Source organism: Onychostruthus taczanowskii, unplaced genomic scaffold (assembly GCF_017590055.1).
Source record: "Onychostruthus taczanowskii isolate IOZ18803 unplaced genomic scaffold, ASM1759005v1 scaffold8, whole genome shotgun sequence".
NCBI classification, from domain to species: domain Eukaryota; kingdom Metazoa; phylum Chordata; class Aves; order Passeriformes; family Passeridae; genus Onychostruthus; species Onychostruthus taczanowskii.
In genome coordinates, this window is record NW_024505892.1 from 11487331 (window position 1) to 11509035 (window position 21705).

General features: G+C 37.6%; 1 protein-coding gene across 3 annotated transcripts in view; it reads right to left on the reverse strand.

The window, feature by feature from the left end:
• Positions 1 to 21705, reverse strand: part of SYNE1 (spectrin repeat containing nuclear envelope protein 1) — a 289742-nt gene that overhangs the window by 44533 nt on the left and 223504 nt on the right. For all 3 annotated transcript variants that reach the window (XM_041424009.1, XM_041424008.1, XM_041424007.1), the window contains 15 exons: positions 19643 to 19839; positions 18591 to 18723; positions 18036 to 18218; positions 17051 to 17200; positions 15357 to 15533; positions 14599 to 14754; positions 11856 to 12011; positions 10947 to 11117; positions 10212 to 10345; positions 8611 to 8815; positions 7271 to 7453; positions 6114 to 6260; positions 4908 to 5062; positions 4435 to 4582; positions 728 to 822 (listed from right to left, as the gene is read on the reverse strand). In XM_041424009.1, coding sequence (XP_041279943.1) covers positions 728 to 822; positions 4435 to 4582; positions 4908 to 5062; positions 6114 to 6260; positions 7271 to 7453; positions 8611 to 8815; positions 10212 to 10345; positions 10947 to 11117; positions 11856 to 12011; positions 14599 to 14754; positions 15357 to 15533; positions 17051 to 17200; positions 18036 to 18218; positions 18591 to 18723; positions 19643 to 19839 — 2390 coding nt within the window. The remainder of the gene's footprint in view (positions 1 to 727; positions 823 to 4434; positions 4583 to 4907; positions 5063 to 6113; positions 6261 to 7270; positions 7454 to 8610; positions 8816 to 10211; positions 10346 to 10946; positions 11118 to 11855; positions 12012 to 14598; positions 14755 to 15356; positions 15534 to 17050; positions 17201 to 18035; positions 18219 to 18590; positions 18724 to 19642; positions 19840 to 21705) is intronic.

The following is a 21705-nucleotide window of genomic DNA, read 5'->3' on the forward strand; positions in this document are numbered from 1 at the left end:
TTCCCAGAAATACAGAAAGAAAACCCATAGGTTTTGCCAGTTTGGATCAGTGCAATTCATAGTAAATCATGGAGAGTTCACAATTCACCCCCAGATTTACTACTGAGCTCAAAGCAGGTGTAAGATACAGCATTAATAAAATTCTCACATTGCAAAAAACAGTCCATCTTTGTATCATGATAGCCTTAGCCAAGTCAATGCATATGCACAAGCGTGAAGCCACTGGTATTCCACTGATTTTCATTCATTTGATCACAAGCGTTTAAAATTAAATCCTAGGCAACAATGAATTCCTATTCCACCACATTAAAGCTGCAGGTGTTCTTAAATGGCAGTAGGGAATCCTCCTGGTGGAGGCAAATCCCCAGGAGGCATAAATCAAATATAGTGTCCCTGCAGGCTCCTTTGGTGAAAGTGACATTTTGAAAATACATCAGAATAGACATATATGTAACACACTTGATATTCCAAGACAAATCTTTGTCAGAGAAGCAGCCTCAGAAGGTTGTTGAATACCCAAATTCATTCACATGCCCATAGCATTTTAAAGAACAATGCCTTAAGATCTGGCTAATTAGCAGCTTAACCACAGCAACAGTAACTTCTACTTCAGAGGAGCGTGATCTGAACACTGCCATCTGCTACCTTCTCTGTTTGGAAGCCTCCCACTAGTCTAAGTATAACTTCACATAAGCAGCAGCAGCAGCAACAATACAGCAATGGCTACCTGTCATCCACCTGTCCTTGTTCTAGGAGGTGCTGCCCATCAGAGATAATTGAATGCAAAATCTGCTGGCGGCTGAACATCTCTGCCTGGAATAGCTGTTGTACAGGAGACAAGGAAGTTAAAACAAGATATCACTTTTTAATTCTGTCTGTATGCACTGATAAAAATGAATTTTCACGTATTTAATCTCATTTCAGATTAATTCAATGGGAGTTTTGTCATGACCTTAATAGAAACATATTGAAAACTCTCATTTTAGAGTTACTTACTACTTCTAGTAACCATTATTAGTTCCTCTAGACCAATATTATAAAGCTAAATTATATCAACAAGATTTGTGTTTTATGTTTCTGAGTACAGCTGTGTCATTGACATTATAATCTACAACAAAATCCAGATAGGGTATTTTTTGTTTGGACAGAAAGGGCACCTTTTATTTTTTGACATGTTTAGGAATTTTATACTCTTTCGCTTTGTTATACAGACCATGTGTGATAGTGTTATATAAACTTTTAATACACTTTTACATTGCCAGTAGAGCCTTAAAAGAAATAGACAGCTATGTGTAGGAGCTAGAAATTAATTTTCCACTTCTTCCAAGTTTTCATATTTATTTTCCAATTTTCACCACAAATAATAACAGCATAATAAATTTCACAGTACTTCTAAAACACTCTTATTACTTAAATGTTACTTAAGACAAAAAATTTCCTAATTAGTACTTAAGCAAACATATTGCAAATGCATATACTACTTAAATTTATTTTTAAAAACATCTTTTATTTAGTAATGGACCATGTCTCTATGTAGGATTCTTCAGAAATATTTTTATGTTAATGAAGGTACACTCAGGCATCACTGGACCAACTCTATGTTCAAAAGGTTTACAGAGAGTTTCAAAGAAAAAGTATACTGGTATGAAGCTTGAGGGTTTTTTTTCCTTTAGTCAGTGATGGTATTTGCAGTTGATAGAAGTTCACCCTTGCCTGAACAAAGAGCCACTGTTCTCCACTTCTCTTATATGGCATCCCACCAGCTCAAATTGTGATTGTACCAATCCCTGCATCTGCACCTGCCAGCAGAACACCCACTGGCACCTGCACATTTAAATCCTTCAAGCCCACTTAGTGTAGTTTAGGTCTTCTAGATGATGCAGTAATTTTTCAAAATGAGATTTTGCCTCTCTGAGCTAACTCTGAGGTGCTACACAGGTCATATATTTTCTCATAGAAGGAAATAGTGTTGTCTGATTTCTTTACAGAAATATTTGAGACTGTTCTTTGAATGCCTTGGCACTTATCAATGACTGAACCTGAATCAGAGGGAAACTGAATGCTATTATTATCTCATGAATGAAGCCCTGATAGTGTGGCACTGAGAATTTCAGAAAGCTGAGCTTTAAAAAGGCAAAAATTTTACTTTCTGTCACATCTATTTTTGTCAAGTTAGGGGACACGAAGCACAGGAGGTAACAGCATCTACCAGCATTGTTAACAGATCAAGACTAAACAGAAGACAACTACTGCAATTGGTTAAACAAGTCCCCCGCACAAAAACCCCAACCTTTCCCACCCTCCACAGCCCCAAAAATCTGAAAACAAAACAAAACTAAAAACCAGCAAAACCAATTCCTTCAAAAGGAAAATTTTAATACTTTAGGGCAGGTGAAATAAAAACTTATCAAGTATGAGAACTCTGCTTCGAGCAGATGTACTCAAGCCCTACACAAAAGTAGAGATGTTTCGGTCACCATCCACTTCCCTTCCATATTTATACTCTGTATATAAGAGGGATACTCTGTTACCTGGGACCACTTGTCGCCCAAATTTATTCTCATATGCAGATCACCATGAATCACAGAAACAGGAGTTCAAACGACAAGGAAAGGAAGGCAAGTGTTGAAATGCACAACACCAGCACACTGGGGAAAAATTTGGTAACTGAGTTGACAAGGAGCTGCCTTCCCCCTCCCCTGCCAGCACTTTCTCAAGTGCTTGTCTCAGTGCACTCCCAGTGCAGGGGAGTCCCAAGCGCTGCCCCATGTACTGGAGAACCATGCAGGAGTGATTACGAGATCGTCCTGGCAGACTGATGCAGACATCAGTGCTAGCACATGATGTCTGAAAAAGCTTTCACCTCCACCTTGTGAACTCCACCAGGAAGAAATTTCTAAATAAGGCCACTGAGGTGGCTGGGGTCTTCTTTGGGTAAAAACCAGCAAAAGTTATGAGTCACTGGAGAGGCAATAATAGAGCTGGAAGCATTTCAATACCTATTTTGGGAAATTCAGGTGGAAACAGAGTATTTTCTCATTATTTTCAAAAATATGCAGTAAAACAATGTGACAATGCATCTCAAGAAGTTGAGATTTGACCCTTTCAGCCAAAAGTAGTGGGAAGAAAACACTTAGTGACTGTCAGGAAGCACTGAAAAGGACATTTTGTAGTGAATACATTTTGATTATAAAAAATCCCAAAAATAAGGTTAAAAAAAATAAAAGGGGTTACTTTTTAAAGGATGAACTACAGTATTTGGAAAAAAACAGGTATTAATTATCCTAATTCTGAGATGACTTTATAGTTGCAAAAAAAGGGCTCAAATAGAATGCCCAAGTAATGTTCATCTGCGCAGATCAAAGTTTCAGGAAAGAATTAAGCTGAGATCTCAAAACAAACAAATGCAAGAAGATTGCCCTAACTCGGTTCAGATAATTATAGCTATGACTGGACACAACAAAAGTAGAAAATTATCCACTTAGAAATGATTTCTGGACATTCAAATCTCCAAGACCTGAGATGTTTAAACTTACAGAGACTGTCCAGTTAATACTGGCAGCAATGAAAGGAAATGAAATGGATGACATTTGTGAAAGCAAAGGCAGTTAGATGCTAAGGCAAACATATGCTAAAAATGGTTGTGAATTACTTGTTGCTATCAGACACTCATTCAAACATTATGCTATGAGATATAAGGCAGGAGAGGGGGGAGGACATAACTCTTCCTGTAATCCAGCCCGAGTCTAGGGGAAGGTCAGCTGAAAAAGTTGTGGGAACTGAAACTACTGGGGCCACATGGGAGCTCTGGTATGAAAATTGACTTCTTTTACTTGATCTTTAACAGGAATCTTGGCAGTAACAATATGGGTAGGGAAAAAATGTGCACCACTTGACTTCACAGAAGAATCATAAACTCTGAATCTAGTAAAAACTCTGAATCAGTTTTTCCCTGCGGCAAAAGCTGTGCCAGCTCCTGTTTTGTTACAAACAAATTACTGTAGCATGCAGCAAAGACCAAATTAGTTTGCTCTCCAAGGAAATGTTATCAAACGGAGGCCCCATGGTGAATTGTATAACTCAGAATAGAGATTTTCTCCAGTTATGAGTGAAGGCAAAGAGCCAAAGAACATGAGAATTGTTAGGTTTTTAAAGGTTCTTTGGTTTCCTTGGTACAAATGAATCTGAAGTAGACTAAACGCAGGGGACACACACACACAGGCACAATGATGCACTTCACACACACTCAAGTCCTCATCCACGCTGCCTATTACTGACATATTTGCATGCTTCTGTTTTTAAGTTTTCCTCATATGGTGCACACAAATACAATTCAAGGCATGCTATTGTATCATTGAAAAAAAAAGAATGTGCATTTCTTCTATGTATAAATAGTATGTGTATTAGTGATGTATAAATATAGAGATTACTTGCCTCGTGTTCCCTCTGTTGCTCCAAAAGCCTTTGGTAGTTTCCTGAAACCTCTACTGCCAATTTCTGCTCAGTCTGAACTAACAAATCCATCCAAGTCCCACATTTCTCCAAGAAGGTCTGCTGCTGCAGCAAGAAAGACTGCAACTTACTGAAAGAAAGAAAGAAAGAAAGAAAGAAAGAAAGAAAGAAAGATGGATTCAGGTAATTCCAAATCAGGGTTACAGATTTCCCCCTTAGCTGCCTCATTTAATTCATTTAGCCAATACTTAGAAAAGTAGAAGTCCTACTCGTTTCAAATCCTGTTAATTTGCGGCAAAATGAGCATCTCAGCTCAATGGCTTTGTTCTTTATTTACAAGTACACCAAAGAAAAGGAACTGTGGTTAATAAAATACATGAAACATTTCTATATTCTGCAAAAGGTATACTTTCTAACTTATAGAAAACTGTAGAACAATCATTATTTATCCCCACCTGAATCTCTCTGTAGTCTGAGATGAGATCAGAGACCAATGTCTGTTCAGGTTCTGCATCCTTTTGATTTCTTTGTCATTCAGAGGAAGCCTGTAACCCAGCTCATTGAGACGGTCCAAATCGGGGGCCATGCTGCTGAACTTCAGCATTTGACTCTGCAACAAACAACAAGTGATAACTGGGAAGTTCAGGAATTACATTATTGACTTGAAAATTATGAACTAGCACTTAGTTAGATTTAGAATGGCCTTGGTTGCCACCAAGTGGTAAGCAATCTCTATGCCAAGGAAAAAAAATGCATTTCCAGTATTCATCTTCTGGTTCCAGAACAGGAGAAGACTTGTGTCCATGTTTAAAAGCATGCAGAGAAGTATACTCAAATTCCACTGAAATGTTTTGCTGAATTGATGATTTACAGCTCAGAGCTGAAGAAGCAGCCTGGTGTTCAAAGCTTGTACAGTTATACTGCCAAAGTAAGTGACTTTTTCCTTGTTTCTTAGCCTGAATTGTAAGCTGGTACATTCCCATTGAAATTATTCCACTTTTTATTTTTAGGTTTTTGTTTTGCAGTATAGAAATACTCAATTCACTCCACAAGGAAAATGCTCTGCTTTTCAGCGTGTACAAAGTGGAATTCTGTCTTTAGTTAATCTTGATAGAAAAATAATGGAAGATTATGATGACAAAAACAGCCTAGATGGCAAAGTTCAGCAACTTCCTGTTATGGCCTCTGAAACAAGGAGAGGGAAAAAAGAAGATTCACAAAAAGAAAAGTGTGTAAGACCTGAAATGGAGATCAAACAGTCCACACTATGAATGTTTCTTCAGTATATCAAGTTACCCAAATCTATAAAGTACTTAATATCTAAAGGAGATACCAATGAGACAGGAATTGAATAAATTCAAAAAAAGTTGAAAGAAAAAAAAGATTAAGGAAATACTCAAAACCTGCTAGTTTCCATGCCCATTTTGACCTGTTAATATTGTTCTGAACAGTCTGACTGCCCTTTTCATCTTTACTCAGGGACAATGTGATAATCACTCCTTGACTGCCATCAAACTTCAATTTCTCAGTCTTACACTTTTCATGAGTGATAGCTCTTTACCACCTACAGAATGCACATATGATATCTGTGCATACCCTGAACTACAAATAACCAGGCCAACAGAAGCAAAACCCCAGCACTTCCTTCCTTTATTAGTCACCTTGAGTTGCTCCATTCTGCTCTGTATTGCTGACACATCAGATGAGTGACTGGGATCCGGTTCTTTCAACGTTTCTTCTGCTTCTGTTATCCAAGTCTCAAGGACTTCCAGGTTCTTGGCAAAGGTTTGGTAGTCCAGGACTCCAGCCTTAAATACAAAAGGATCCACAGTTTAATAACTTTGGCTTCACAGCCTCCTTATTGACATTACACTCCTGCTTATCTTATTATAGATTTGCAAACAGTTGAATTGGCTAGGAGCAATTGTAACTGTCGCTTTGCTTGCAGACTGTGGAATTAGTTGGATTTTTTTTAGGTTAGAAGAGGATTTTTGACCATAGCAAAGGGAACATTTCAGCAAAGTGTATAAATGTCTCCTTAACTTAAAATGGAAAATATTTTCTAACTTTCTTTTATGAAAGAAACTCCTCTGTTTAATTTATTGTCAGCAGAGAGAAATAATAACTCTTATTGCAATTTTAAATTAAAAAGTTTTTTTGGTGTTTTGTCTTCTCACAGTACAGTGATACTACAAAAATATCCCAGACACTGCTAGATTTCTTGAGTAAACCCTCTTTTCTCTCAAACAGAAGCTGCTACCTTTGTGGCTTTTTTATCCAAATAGTTTCCTATGGAGTACATTCTTCCACTCCTTTCTTCCTCTTTAGACCCTGGTGACACAAGCAATTTGGCAACATCTACTACAGGCTTTGACACAAATGGTACGTGTCAGTCTGGTCACTGACATTAGTAAGAAGGACAAAAAATCAGTTCTACACAATATTCAGAATCTCTAGTTTCTTTTACTATTGAAGAAATAGGTAGGAAGAGTGGTTGTCTTCAGGGGAGCAGTAGCTGTGAATGCAGCTGTTAGCACTACTGTTGTGTGCTGAAAACATGCCCACCTTGCCATTCCAGATAGATGTTTTCCTGCATGAGGTTTGCTATCTTCATCCCAGAATTTAGACCTTCTTAAAAGGTCTCTTTGCTGGACTTGAGCATATTTTTTACTCTCAGCTTTGGCTTCCAGGGAAGTCTAGGAAAAGCTGTCTAACAGGTAACACCACCCTCTTTTCCCAGGCAGATTTACCTGATTTATGTGTTTTCAGAGAACCACAGGATGATCGCATTTGAGGACTGTAAACACTGTCTGCATACCTGAAGTGCAGCCTGCTGCTTGCGGAGAGCCTGTTCCAGGGCTGACAGATTCTGGCTTAGAGAGAGATGATCAGACTGTATGGCTGCTGCTGCTGAAGCCTCCACCTGGCTTTTCAGCTCCTCCCCCAGTTCTTGAAGAACAACCAGAGATTCCTGTGCTGTTTTCAGATCTGTGAGTACATCCTGTTGCAACACATTGAATAAGGACATGACAGTTAAAGCTGATACTCAGGCACTGTAGGGAAAACTTTTATTTACTACTGCATTTCAATATCAAACTTTTCTTAACTTACAGTTACATTCTGTATGACTTGAAGAATAAAAAAAAAGATATGTCAAGAACCTGTACAGAAAGGAACAGAAAAAAGACAGTGCTCAACTACCTTTGAGCAAGCCTGAGCTGTTGATGAGGCAATAACTGCTGAAAGAAACTTTTTGAATTTACTGACATGATGGTCCTCAGCAGTGGCAACCCTCTCTGTGAATTAATTCAGGTGTAGGTCTCCTTTTTCTTCCTGCTATGATTTACCAGGAGAGCTGAAAAAATAACTTTTTTAAATGATGTGACATAATTGTTAAAGAATGGGACACCAGGAAATAAATTATTTGAACCAAACAATTTGAATTGCCAGTCCTTGGTGCCTGATCATGGCAGAAAATACTCCAAAAGATCATGAACATGTTTGTATTTTTTTCTCACTGCAATTGTTTTGCTTACATTGAGACAATATTTTTTTTTTTTTTGGTCAATGACACTTAACATTAGCTCAAGCTCAAAAGAACCAAAATGTAAGCACAGAGAGGAGATAGATTATTCTGCTGCATTGAGATACAATCTTGAAAAAGGAAGAATCTTAAGATTTCAGAGAGAATGGTGTCCTTCCATAAGGAAGAATAAAGACATCTCTATCATTCTGAAAATGTGAGCAGTCTTGATTGGTGGGAATATTCTCAAAGGATTTTGAGTTTCTTTCTATTATAAGGAACTCCAAAGACTTGGTAGAGATACTTTCCCAAGCATGAATACCTTCATTAAGCAGGAACTTAAGACTGAATCAAATGATACAATTTATCCACCTTCTCCAGACAAAAGACTTTAGATACAAGCTTCTGAAACAACATCACAACAACTAATGGAGGGATCAAAATTTAGAGGCACTCATGACATTTCGGTAGCAGACATACAGCTGTCTCTTTTGCCTAGGCTGCATCAGTAAAATGAAATATGCAGTATACAAGATTTCAAAACACCAACTACAGAGTTTAGCAATGGAGAGCTTCTTGAGATTTTTTTTTAGCCCACACAGCTGAGAAAAGCTACAAAGCTTGACTGAACATACATTGCAATCCCGAATCCAAGAAGTAACTTCATCATCAGCGATGTCTTTGCTGGTTGCAGTCTTCAGGAGTTCATTGGTCTGCTCTTCTCGCTGGTGGACCATGGAAGAGCACTGCTGGTGGCAGTCCTTGTACCTCTGCCACAGCTGGAGCAGGGCCCTGCTGGCACGCAGCCGCTCTGCAACCTCCTGCAGGAGGTTGTTCCACCTGGGGACGAGACTGCGTGAGAGATCGAAGCCTGGGAATCCACAATAACAATCTCTGTCCCTCTTTCTCTCTGCTATTCCCCATGGTCTCTCAACTTTTGAAAAATTTGGTAATAATCAAGATCCAGACATTTGGGTAGCAGAGGAAATTCCAAACCAAGGAATTTCTGTTTCAATACCAAACAAGGCTGTTCTGAGCTGTCACAATATGTGTGATGTGTGCTGCATCTTGGATGCTGTTTATTAATGCTGGTGGTCAGAGCTGCAGCACACTTTTTGCAGTGAACTTCCTCCTCCTGCTATTTCCACTTAGTACCCACAGCATCACAAAGCACCCATGACCAATCATACACTGCCAACAGCAGATTTCTGTAAGGGTCTGAGGCCCAGAACAGCTGTAAACAAGACACCATTTCTTCTCCTGCCATTTTCTCCCAAACTCTGACACAGTATTTAGTCATAAAACTCTGTGTAACTCATAAAATACTCCCAGACATATTAAAGATCTTTATATTTCTATTATCCAATTAAATATCTAATCTCTCTTTGAATTCTTTCCTATAATAATTTCCCAGTGAATTTTTTTCTCTAACAGCAACCAGGAACACATGCTTTCTGAAATGTGCTTGTAGTTACAAAACTGCCTAATTGTTTCCTTACCAAAGAAAATCACAGTATTTCTCAATTATTATTAAATGATGAAAAGCAAAGGTTTTGGAGCAAAACTTCTGCCATCACTGAAACTGTTAAATTCTAAGGCATCTTAATAATTCCTCCTCCCACTTCCAGTTTCTAGGACAGGACTGAACACAGATTAAAATAAATTTGGTGTGATTCTGCTTTCAAAAAAATTCCAAGTTTTCCACCAAACTATCTTTTTTCTTCTGGATCCTCCCTTCCTGCATCTGAGTAATCCCCTTTACTAGTTCTTGCCTGAATTCAAAGCTGGGGAAGCTGTTTGCCAAGGTATTGGTGAGGGGCTTCCTGTCTATGATGCCCTTCCTACAACTAGAAATAGCAACCTAAAATTTGAGGAAGCTGATGCAAACCATTGAAACACTGCAAACAAAGTTTTCAGAAGAAGTTCTCAAATTTCAAGTGCAGTATTATTTTCTGGCACGGTATTTATGAACCTTGGTTGGCAGTCAAGCACAAAGCAAAACTACTGACATTAATGCTCAAATGCTCATTGGAAAAGGTATTTCATTTATTATGACCAGTAAATGAGAATTTTACTTCAGTCCTTGGCGAAAGGAATAATCCTGCCTGTTACAATAAACCCCTCATGACCCCAGAAACTTAAAATAATAAGAAAAACAGGGATAATGGAAAACTGGATAATGGATAAATACAGATTTGCTACTGAAATTAAAGTTTAACACAAAGACATTTTCTACCTCATATTCACTTCTTTCAAAGTGTTGGTAAGTGTTTCAGTCACTGGTGGGTGACATTCTTTCAACAACTCATTGGTCACAGAACCAAATTTCTGTAAGCTATTCTCTTGTTTTTCCAATTCATCTTGTAGGCTCTAAAGTAGAATAATAATGAAACGAAACAAAACAAAACCATGAGTTAAAAAAATTCCTCAATGTAGAAGAATTTAAAAATAGTATGCACTAATTGCATTAGATTATGAAAAACTTGATTTCATGTGTTTCATATAAATAAGTTCTTTAATATAAATATGCTCTAATATGCTTTTTTTTTTTTACAATGGTAAATTACTTGATCATGTGAGTGTCTCAGCTCCTGGAACATTATTTTCTTTGATCATCAACCTACTGCAAGGTTGGTGGGGGGCTAAAGATGTGATCTCAACATGAACCTGTAGCTCTGAATCCTGATGAAGTAGCATGAGAAACTTTAGTTTTTATGGCCATTAGCATGATTTAAAAACTTGTAACATTTTGATGGTATGGCTCAAAATTACAAAGAACATAAAAAATCTAAAAGGAAAACAAGTATCCCAAATTAATTTTTCTGCAAAAGGAAACATGCAGCGGCTGGTTTATAAGTGTTCTCTTAATGCCATATGATTTTAATGGGCCAGTATGTCTTCTACTTCTTACAAGCCAAAACCTACAGTTATCTGCATCCATGCAATTCCAGACAAAATTAACTCTTTTCACCTGAAGTTTATCAACTTGGACTTTCACAGCTTCTAGAGAACCAGTAAGAAGATAACAACGGGACAAGGAGTATCTGGCTTCTGTCAGATAACCGTTCAGTTCTTCATAAGCCACTTTGTAAATGCTCCACTGATCAAGAACGGATTGCAACAATATCTTCAGTTGGCTAACCTGGGAGGAGGGAGGAATAAAGACAAAAGTAAATTAAAATCATTCAAGCTATTTGGGATTTGTTTAAATTATTTTCTTCCTTTGGATCTCGCATACTTCTTGTCCTAAATGCCTAATCTAAACCTATTGGATAATGAAGATTTTTTACAACCATCAGCTGGGCTTACCCTGGGAACAGCATAAAGTTGTATTTAATTTTATAAAGGTTGGATGGAAGGGACTGTAAAGATGTCAAAATTCATTTTACTTTGGTCCAAAGCAGGATCAAGGGAAATTTCTTGAGACTACACATATCCCTAAGGCAGGGAAATCAGCCTATGGAAATCAGCAGAGAAGCTAGCATCAACACACTGCATTCCTTCTGAGAAGGCAGACAGATGTCAACCAAACTTTGAATGCTGAAAATTAATGCTGATCTCTTCCTTTTTCTGTGAGATCTGTGAAATTGAAAATAATTTGAAAATAATTTGGTACCTTTACACTAAATACCAGGAAGCATCTAAAAAGCTTCACTTACAATGACTAAAAGCATTGTTGAAACAAGAAATATTATACCCATTTTATGTGGTGTGTGCACACAAACTTGGGGATTGATGGCTAGAGAGATGGAAAGAGTGACACAACTCAGAACCTCTTCCTGTACTACACAGAAGAAATCCACTAATGCAACTGTTAATTCTCCCTCTCCTCCATGCCTTATTCCTAGAGGTGTAATTTTCCCCTTATGGATTCTTTTACCATGTGATCCAAATTGGCCCAGGAATGGTTAATTTCTTGCAGTGTATTCACAACAGCAGAAGCGACTTCTTCTTTCTTGTTCTGTACCAAAGAAAGACCACTCTGTTCTACATTTTCTACTTCTTTTTCCTTTGTTCTTATTGATTCTTCTAATTCCTAAAAAAAAAAAAAAAAGAAAAAAAAAAAGAGAGAAGATACCTGAGTATTTTTGCTTGTTTAATTGGCTAAATAATACCTTGATATAGAAAGGATGCCCATAAGCTCCTTAGTTTAAAAAATAGGAGATATGCTGGCATATTTTGACTTTTTATTCTCAAGGCATTCACAACTCATCAGCAATTTCACTGAATATTTTATGTTCCCTTTAAAGTCTAGCAGTTTGTTGTTGATTGAAATAGAAGCATGTCCTCTACATAAAACTACTGTATAATTTTCTTCTCTCTTGTAAGAATAGAAAACTCCTTAAAAATAGCCATTCCTAGCTGGGAAACTACCTATATAATTTCATAGCATGGTGCAGGCAGATCGATGAAAGTCCTGCAGTGTTCTGACTCATCTGGGAAGCTCTGGGGCTTCAGGCAGCACAGACTGAGTCTGAGCAGAGAGGGGCAGTAAGGCTTGTAGGTTTCAGGCCAGCACAGATTTGTGTTCACCTGAAACTCCATGTCTTTCAATAAATTTCACTCCCTGTGAATCCCAAAACACAACAATTGAACCATTGCTGTAAAAGACTTTACATTGTAGGTAGCTGGGAAAGTTTTTGGAGTAAACAAAATTTATCCTGGCACAAATACAACACACTTTTGTCAATATGTATATATATATATATGAGAGCATTTTTGTGGCACTATTTATTCTCAGCCTTTATTCTCCTGTATTATTTCACCTTTCCTCAAACATCTAGCCAAGACCTTGTTCCAGAGCACTGCCAGAGTAATATATAATTTTTTTTAACCAGCTGACAACAACACTAACACTTCAAAGTTGAACATAATAAATTTGACTTTCCAAAAAGTGGACTTTTGCACTGGAAAAAGTCATTTAACTTTATACAAGGTTGCTCCAAAATTCAGAATAGGCAAAAGTTTCAAACACCAAGACCAGCAAGTATTTCTGGTTCTCTTGAAAAAGGGTTTTTTTAATTAATCATTTAAAATTCATAACTGAATTAAAGATACATTATTTTGACAGGAAAAATGTTTAACTTCACTTATTAATATGACACTAAGCAGCAACTAACATGGGTTAATAAATAAACTCCAGCTTTTGTACTAGTTGAATATCTGGGAGTGTCTGACACAGTTACTTCTTAAACAATTTGTTTCTCTGCTGATCAAAGTCTTGCCATTCATAACTAACGCCCCAAGTGTATTTGCTAACTTCCCTGACCAAAAGGAACCAAAAAGGTGATAAATCAGATTCAGCTTTGAACTCCAGCCAAGCACAGACTGCTGATTATGTCAGGCTATGTTAAATTACCCTTGCTTCAGTTGTATGGGTTTATTGTGCTGAAACCATAAAGATACCTGAATTAAAACTAAGCACTTCAGACAGATTGAAAACTCAGGTCAGCAATTTCAGAAAAAAATTTGACCTCTAACATATCTGGCCTAACCACCCTATTTGGCTTTACAGAAACAAAGATGGGCTTCATATACTGGTGAATATATAGCAAATTCTTTTATACATTTCATTTGAACTTACAGCTGTTCTCTTTGTGAATAGATGAATGCTAGATTATATTTGTCCCATCAATGAAATTCATTTAGGACAGACACATAAATATAAACACATTTCCTCAATCCTTTTTATGGGGATGAGAACACCCAGATTTTGTGCATTCAGTTGCCTGACAGTTTTAATTTGATCTGGCATGAAATTTACCATATGGTATCTGGTAGGACAAAATTATTTTGAACAAAAATTATGTGATGCTGATACTGTGTGGCGGTCCTGTCTATAAATGCAAAACTATCTGTTCTGCCTATATACCTGTAAGCTTTAACTCTGGCCTGACAGCTCCAGAGGTAAGCTTCTTACTATTTAAATATGTGCTGCTCTGAGTAAGATGTTCAGAGACAACTGTGATACCCTGTGATACCCTATACAACTACGACACTGCTGTGCCATCCTTGTGTGAATTCCATGTGACAAACTGTGGTGGTTTTGAAGTTATGTGCATTATGTATAGCTGCACTTTGCCTCATGTCACCTTTGCACATCTTAATCATGACTCTTTCCTTTTCTGGATAGTTATAGATTTGAAAAAAAAACAAAAAACAACAACAAGAAACAATTCTCAACTTTCTGAATGAAAGCATAAAACTTCCTTGGCTTCTAGAATTTTTCTCTGAATAGTCAGGTGGAACATATGAGATGGAAAAAGAATGGAAAAAAGTGGGGCATGGAAGAAAGATAGTGAAAAGGCAGAAAAACCCATAAGACTGGCTAAACAGATGTTACAACATATTCCTGACAGTCCTCTAGTTCAGTATGCCTGGCACGCTTTGAAATATCCAGTGTAAAAATAATGATGACTTTAGTTGGTCTTAAACAACTTTGAGACATTATGGCTCCTTCCTCCTCTTTTATTGCTGGCACCTTAGGAATAAAATCTCTCCTTTACTGAAGTCAGGAAGAGTTGAGTCACTAACTTCATCAATATGAAGATTTCACATGGATTTATCAAGTGTGGTTTCAAACTCTTGGAAAGAGAACACTATTATTTATAAGTAGACATTACCTGACAATCTTTCAAAGCATTCTGCACTGAAGCCTGGTCTCCAATTTTTTGCTGCTGTTTCAGCTTCTTCTCTTGGGTTTCAAACCAAGTTTTTAGGCACTGCACGTTATTTTCATATTCTGTCCAGGATTCCTGCAGACTTTCCAAGAGCTGAATCTGCAAAGAAAAATGAGTATATACTTTCTCATACAATTATCTTCATTGTTGGGTCAATTATATAAATCATTGAAGACCAATGTAAAGTAGTGCCTTCTTGGAATTCAGTGCTTTCAGAATTTAAAAACAGTATACACAGTCAAATCTAAATAAATGTGGTATTTTTAATAGAATTAATAATAACCCTGGCTTCATTCAGCTTGGGGAAAAGAGAGCAAAGTAATCATCTCACTGTGCTGTCCACTCCTTTCAGGGAGGCATGGGGAACGTGGAGGCAGACTATTCTGGGAGATATTCAATAAAAGGTAAAGATATAACAGTCACAAGTTGCAACATGGGAAATCCTTATTGGGAACAAGACAAAAAATTGTCCCCCACCAGAGTGGTTAAGCATGAATCAGCTACCCAGAAGAGTATGTGGAATCTGCCTTTGGAAATTTTCAGAATTCAGATAACCAAGCCCCCTCTGATCTAACTGTAAAGTTAGCTCTGTTTGAGCAGGAGATTAACCTCAATGACTTGCAGAGGCTTCCAACCATTATAATCTTATTGTTCTATGCATTTTGAAAGTTCACTCCAGAGCAGTTAGGTTTTTTCTTTACCTTTTCTGTTATCAGGCCTTGCAGGATCTGCCAACGTCTGTTCATTGCTCCGAGCTGTTCTGCAAAATCAGTTTTGTCACTGCGTTTACTTTCAACATCCTGGCTGCTGATTTGTAGCACTGATTGGTTCACAAAGTCAACCGTCAACTGTTTGCAATTTAAATCTATCTTGAAACCCTAGGAAAAAAAATTCAATAAACAAAGCAGCACATAAGTACCACAATTTCTCACCTTCCTGCAAAACAAAGGAAAAATGTTCAACAGCTACATCTCTATCACAATTCAGCTAGAAGAGTTTTTTAGCAATTGGCCAGGAATTAGAAAACAAGTCCCTCCCACTACAAGAAAAGAGCGGGTTCAGCACCACTTGATGAAGCTCGATAGGCGCAAGTTTATGGGACCTGATGAGATGCATTGCAGGGTCCTGAGGGAGCTGAATGATGCTGCTGTCAAGCCACTTTCCATCATATTTGAAAAGTCATGGTGGTCAGGCAAATACCCAACGACTGGAAAAGGGAAAGCATCGCTCCTATCTTTACAAAGGGAAGAAAGGAAGATCTGGGGAACTACAGGTTGGTTAGCCTCACTTATGTGTCTGGGAAAATCATGGAACAGATGCTTATGGAAGCAATGTTAAGGCACAAACAAGCCAAAGACATGATCCAAGACAGCCAGAACAGCTTTACCAAGGGCATATTGTACCTGACCAGTCCAGAAGCCTTCTATGGAATGACTGCACCAGCAAACAAGAGAAGACTGACTGATGCCATCTACCTAGAATTCTGTAAGGCTTTTGACACAGTCCCAAATGACATCCTTATCTCCAAATTAGAGAGACATGGGTTTGAAGGATGGACTATTTCGTGGACAGGGATTTGGCTGGATAGATGCAGCCAGAGGGCTTTGGTCAATAGCTCTGTGTCCAGGTGGAGACCAGTGATGAGTGGTGTCCCTCAGGGCTCTACTCTAGGACCAGTGCTCTTTAATACCTTTATCAATGTCTCAGTGAGATCAGATGCATCCTCAGCATGTCTGCAGAGGACATGAAGCTGAGCTGCACAGCTGATATAACTAAGGAAAGGGATGCCATCCAGGGGACCCCAACAAACTTGAGAACTAGGCCCATGAAAGCCTCATGAAGTTCAACAAGTCCAAGTGCAAGGTGCTACACCTGGGCTGGGGAGATGAACTCATTGAGAGCAGCCCTGCAGAGAAAGATTTGGGAGTTCTCACCGATAAAAAGCTGCACATAAGCCAACAGGGTGTGCTCGCAGCCCAGAAGACCAACGGCATTGTGGGCTGCTTCAAAAGAGGAGCAGCCAGCAGTTCGAGGGAGGTGATTCTGCCCCTTTGCTCTGCTTTTATAAGACCCTGTCTAGAGTACTGCATTCTCTCTAGCAGATCTAATAGGGACTAATAATGTGCATATTGCTTTCGATTTTCCTAGAAATTAAGGTAAGCATATTAAAAATTATATTCCTGCCATAAGTAAATAGCAGAGTAAAAGTAATTTTGGCTTCTTTTCCACAGTATCAAATATTTTGCAGTTCTAGGTTGCATAAAATTCCAGCCACTCTACAAATTTGGTGATTTTTCCCCCTAAATCACTTGTATTGTACATATTTCTATATATTTAATTGTGATAACAACGGAGATAATTCAAAAGGAAGATTAATAATATTGCCACTTAGTACCTTGTACTTCTGGACATAACCCTGAATTGCTTTCTGTCCTACTACATTTTTAATATTTTCTTCATCCTGCTGAATTACATTTTCCATCAGCGAAATCCAGCTCATAACTTCAGTGATGGCATGGCGAGAAGGAATTTTGTCCATCTGGAGCTGTTGAGATAACAGACTTAGAGGTCATGTTGTGAAGAATATGGGTAAGAACTCCTTGCTTTGCATTAACACAGTTTCAGTAGTTGATAGAGCACTGCTTGCCTGCATTTAATTACTCAAGAATATGTTCTACGACATTTTTAGGTGGACATATATATTTTGCATTACATGACAATTCAGAGAACTACAGAACAACATTGTCTTCTTTACTATCCCAGATTCAGTTAAGATTTGTGACCTTTCCTCTCTCCCCATAAATCACAAAGTTATTATTAACTCCCAGAGCATTCTAAGTTATAAACTAAAACAACAGCTTACACTGATAGCAACTATATATTAAGGCACCTTTTCAACCAGTATAATTCTCTAAGTTTAGTATTATTGCATTAAAACCCCAAAACTACATGACCAAAAGCATTTTGTGCCTACACATACTAGCAATAATCAATAATGTTTTTAGATCTATTTTGTCTTATACAGACCTAACATATTCAATTTGAACAAAACCACTACCCAAACCTGACAGGGGACAAGGATGTGATATCCCTTTTTCCAGAAAGCATACCAATGTGTTGAAAACACCCTCACCTGTCCTTTAGTTAAAATTTAACAAATGTAACTATGGAAGTCTGAAAGTAACACTGCTGGGTATTAGACAGGCAGGATTTGAAACTGTCAGCTTTCCCACAATAAAACAGGAATAACTTTTTTCTTATCTTTCCTCACATGGACAAACTCAGAAAGGAAGCAACTAGTCAGTGCCAACTGTACAGTCTTAGTTTTCTGGAATATCAAATATCTTAGTTTTCTGGAATATCATTGCTGGCTTTCTTACCTGGTGCAACTTCTCTTGTACTGCTGGGATTTGTGTGAGGAGCTCTGTCCACTGGGTTTCGATGTGGGACAATCCTGCACGCAATGCAGCTGTATCTACTTTCTTAAGCTTGAGGAGCTGGTTCCCAGTACTCAGGACAGAAGATTTCTGTGATGACTTAGTATCCACCTCTTTTGAAAACTCCTGTAAGCAGAACCATTTTTGGTGAAAATAATTAAGTATTTTTAAATTTCACTTACTGTTTTAGAACACCAAAAGGTAAGAATATCCTCCTTTCCCTTTAAAATATGTACTTTTTATTAGCACTCACCAGCTATACTTCACAGCAAGTTAGAAAAAAAATTGTGTTCAGTCATAAAGCCATTTTCTGTTTTTGGAATCTTCAAGATTTATAATTGTTGCATACAGCAAAGAAGTGCTTAATGTGCATTCACACCAGCTGAAGAACAACTTACCAACATACTCAATGGTAAGAAGAAGCATAACCATTTGATGAATCAACTGTTTAACTGTAATTGGAGAGAAATAGGTATCCCAGGTTCATGAACAACTCACCAAAAAGGAGTTCAGGTGGTCTCGGACAGTTTCTAGTTCCTGAGGAACAGTCAAAGACTGCTGGCTCCAAAACTCAAGTCGCTCCTTTGCAGATTGCAGCCACTGTGTCAATTCATTTGATTCACTCTGATACCTGGCAATATGTTTAAAAAAGACTGAAACAGTCATCGCCACTTCTTGCCTCCTACTGAGCAGGCTTTCCTCCATGTGTTAGAAGAAGATACTGAATGCCAGATTTGAAATTTTAATTTTATAAAATTCCAGAAAAACATAATTTAATTTTACAGACAGGCATGGTATCAGGAAGTTCGTATTTTAGCCACTACGCTCACAATTTCTAATAGTGCCAGAGCTTTGCCTTTCGAGAAAAGTTTAATGAAGGACAGTAAATATGTCCCAAACCTTTTTGGACACGCTGCAACCCCACTCAATGCACACAAACAGATTTTTCACTTCCATTAGAAGGCTCAGTCTTCCTAAATCTTCACAAAAAAGTATCTCAGAGCAGAAATTAATTTTTTTTTTCAGAAACCATCTCCATATCACTTCACATGCCAAGCAACTAATGAGATAACAGAATATGAGTGTCCACACATTAGCCAGGGATTCACAGACAAAGCTTTTACACCAACTAGATAATTAATTCCAAAAGTAGCATGTGAACATTAGTAAGGTACCAAAAGCTCCCTTCCATATATGCAGTGACACAGACAAGAACCCAGAAGTTGCAATGCATCCACTAAAACATGCAGAGGCAACTCACGTTACCCAGCGAAGCACACAACTTTTCTTATACACCTGTATGCACCCGGGTCTTCTGAATTAATCATCTAAGAAATCATTTTCAGATTTCCTGACACCAGCTTTTATCTGCTACATCTTTTATCAAAAAAGAAAGAATATGTTCTATGGAACAGAAGAGTAGTCGAACTATGACATACATCTCAGAGCACTTCCTTTTAAATGTTAAATCAAATATGTCTGTTTCCAGAATGGCTTTGACTGAGAAGCACAAGTGAAGAACTTTGTATTTACCATTACATCAGCATTACCTTGTCCAGTGCTTCAGTATTGTCTCCAGCCTGTGAAGCTCCTTGGTGACTTTGCTGGTGTTACTTAACCAGCGTTCTCCTAGTTGGTTCAGCTGACCTTCGAGTTCTGAGCAGCTAACAGAAAAAAACAGCCTCTTCCCATCATCTAGCACTTGGTATAATTTAGGCTGGTATTCAGTCAGGTTGGATCTCAGATGCTGTAATGACAGGAGATGGTTAGATAACTGCAGATCTCTGCTACCACATTTTCTCAACATTTACTTTCCTTTTATTGCAATTTGTTGCATATGCAATGTCACCACAGAACATTAAATTTTTCCTCTGCTCCAGCTCTAGATCTCCCCAAGAACCATCATGCAGATAATCTGCTCAAAAGATGAACATGTTGCCACAAACCCAATAATGTCAATATGTCTATTGGTTCCTCCTAATGATGAAATCCTTTTTCGTGTAGATCTTCTAAACTGGAAAAGAATCTTTGTGGGGCAACACCATTTCTGATAGAAAAAAATACCAGAACTTTAGCATCTGCTGAAAACCTACCATCTACTGCAAAGAATGTTGATGTCCAATATAAATTATTATAAATTATTATAAATTACTATAAATTATTATAAATTATTATAAATTATTCACAGTGGATCCCTCTTCAGCCTTTCCAATGCCTATCTTCAGCTCTCTGGACATCTCACTCTTTTACTGATTTACCCTCCTGCTCTTCATGGCTAAAAAAAAGAAGATCATCCCATCCATCCAAACCCCTGAACACAGAGACAAATTTTTATTGCACAAGAAAGCAAAAAAGATAATGAAAAAGAAAAGGTTGTTAATAGTATTACCCACAATGAGACAGATTAAATTTAAGTGGTGACTTGTGTATGACTAAAGAATTTGTACATGTGGGCAAACATACCTGTTAAATTCCACTATCATTACCCAAACAGTATGGATTTTTAAAAACATCTGTACATAGGTATAAGTTTGAGCATAAAATGTACAAGCATTCCCATTTTTCAGTTCTGATGAAAATAATCTGAATATAAAAGCTACAAAACAACCAAACTTACTGTATATGAACTTGCTATCGCTCTTATTTCCTCTTTCACAAAAATACAGTTTTTAATGAATTTTTAAATATTACCTTTATATATTTGTGAGTCTGTGTATTTACACATAACATATATACAAAAAAAGTTCCTAGACAGAGGCTTAAAAATTCTAAGATAATAACAAATTTATTATGATGGATTTTAAAGCTAATTGTGGTCAATTAATAACATCTATGACACAACAGAATACAAGAATCTAGATTTGAACAACCTAGTTTATGTAACTGAAAAGAAAAAGAAAAGAAAAAAAACTAATTTAGTGTCAGGACTAGCACACACAATGCCTAGCATCAAACAAAACCAAAACAATCACAGAACAGATTGCTTAAATTGTCCTCATACCATATGAAAAGCAGAAGGCTGTCTGGTAAAATAACTAAAAAGATAACAACACAAAGTCAATTTTCAAGAAAAATTTGGCAGACATTTTTTCTGTAAAACAAAAAGGAGAATGAAAAACCCCCAACTAAAATGTCTAGTATAACGAGACAAAACCAAAACACTAGACCAAAGAAACAGGATGTGGTAGAAAAACTGTATTTAAACTACTGGTTGCATTTGGGGAGGAAGGCAGTTTCAGGAACCACAGGCTGTTCAGCCTCACCTTGCTCTCTGGAAAGATCATACTCCTGGATTCCATTTTCAGTGACAAAAAGGACCAACCAGTGACCAGGAATACTCAGGTTAAATTCACTAACAGCCTTTTATAACAAAATTACTGTCTCTGTGGATCAGACTGACTTCAGCATGGCCTTTGACACCATCTCCAACAGGACCCTCCTCTAGCAGCAGAGAGAGCTCAGGCTGGATAAATGGACTGTTTGGTGGGCTGAAAATGAGCTGCATTACCAGTCTCATTGCTAGTAATCAAAGGCTTGATGCCTGGCTGGCAGGTTGCAACGGGCAGAGTACTCCAGAGATTACTGATATTTTAACCAAATACCTTCAATATCT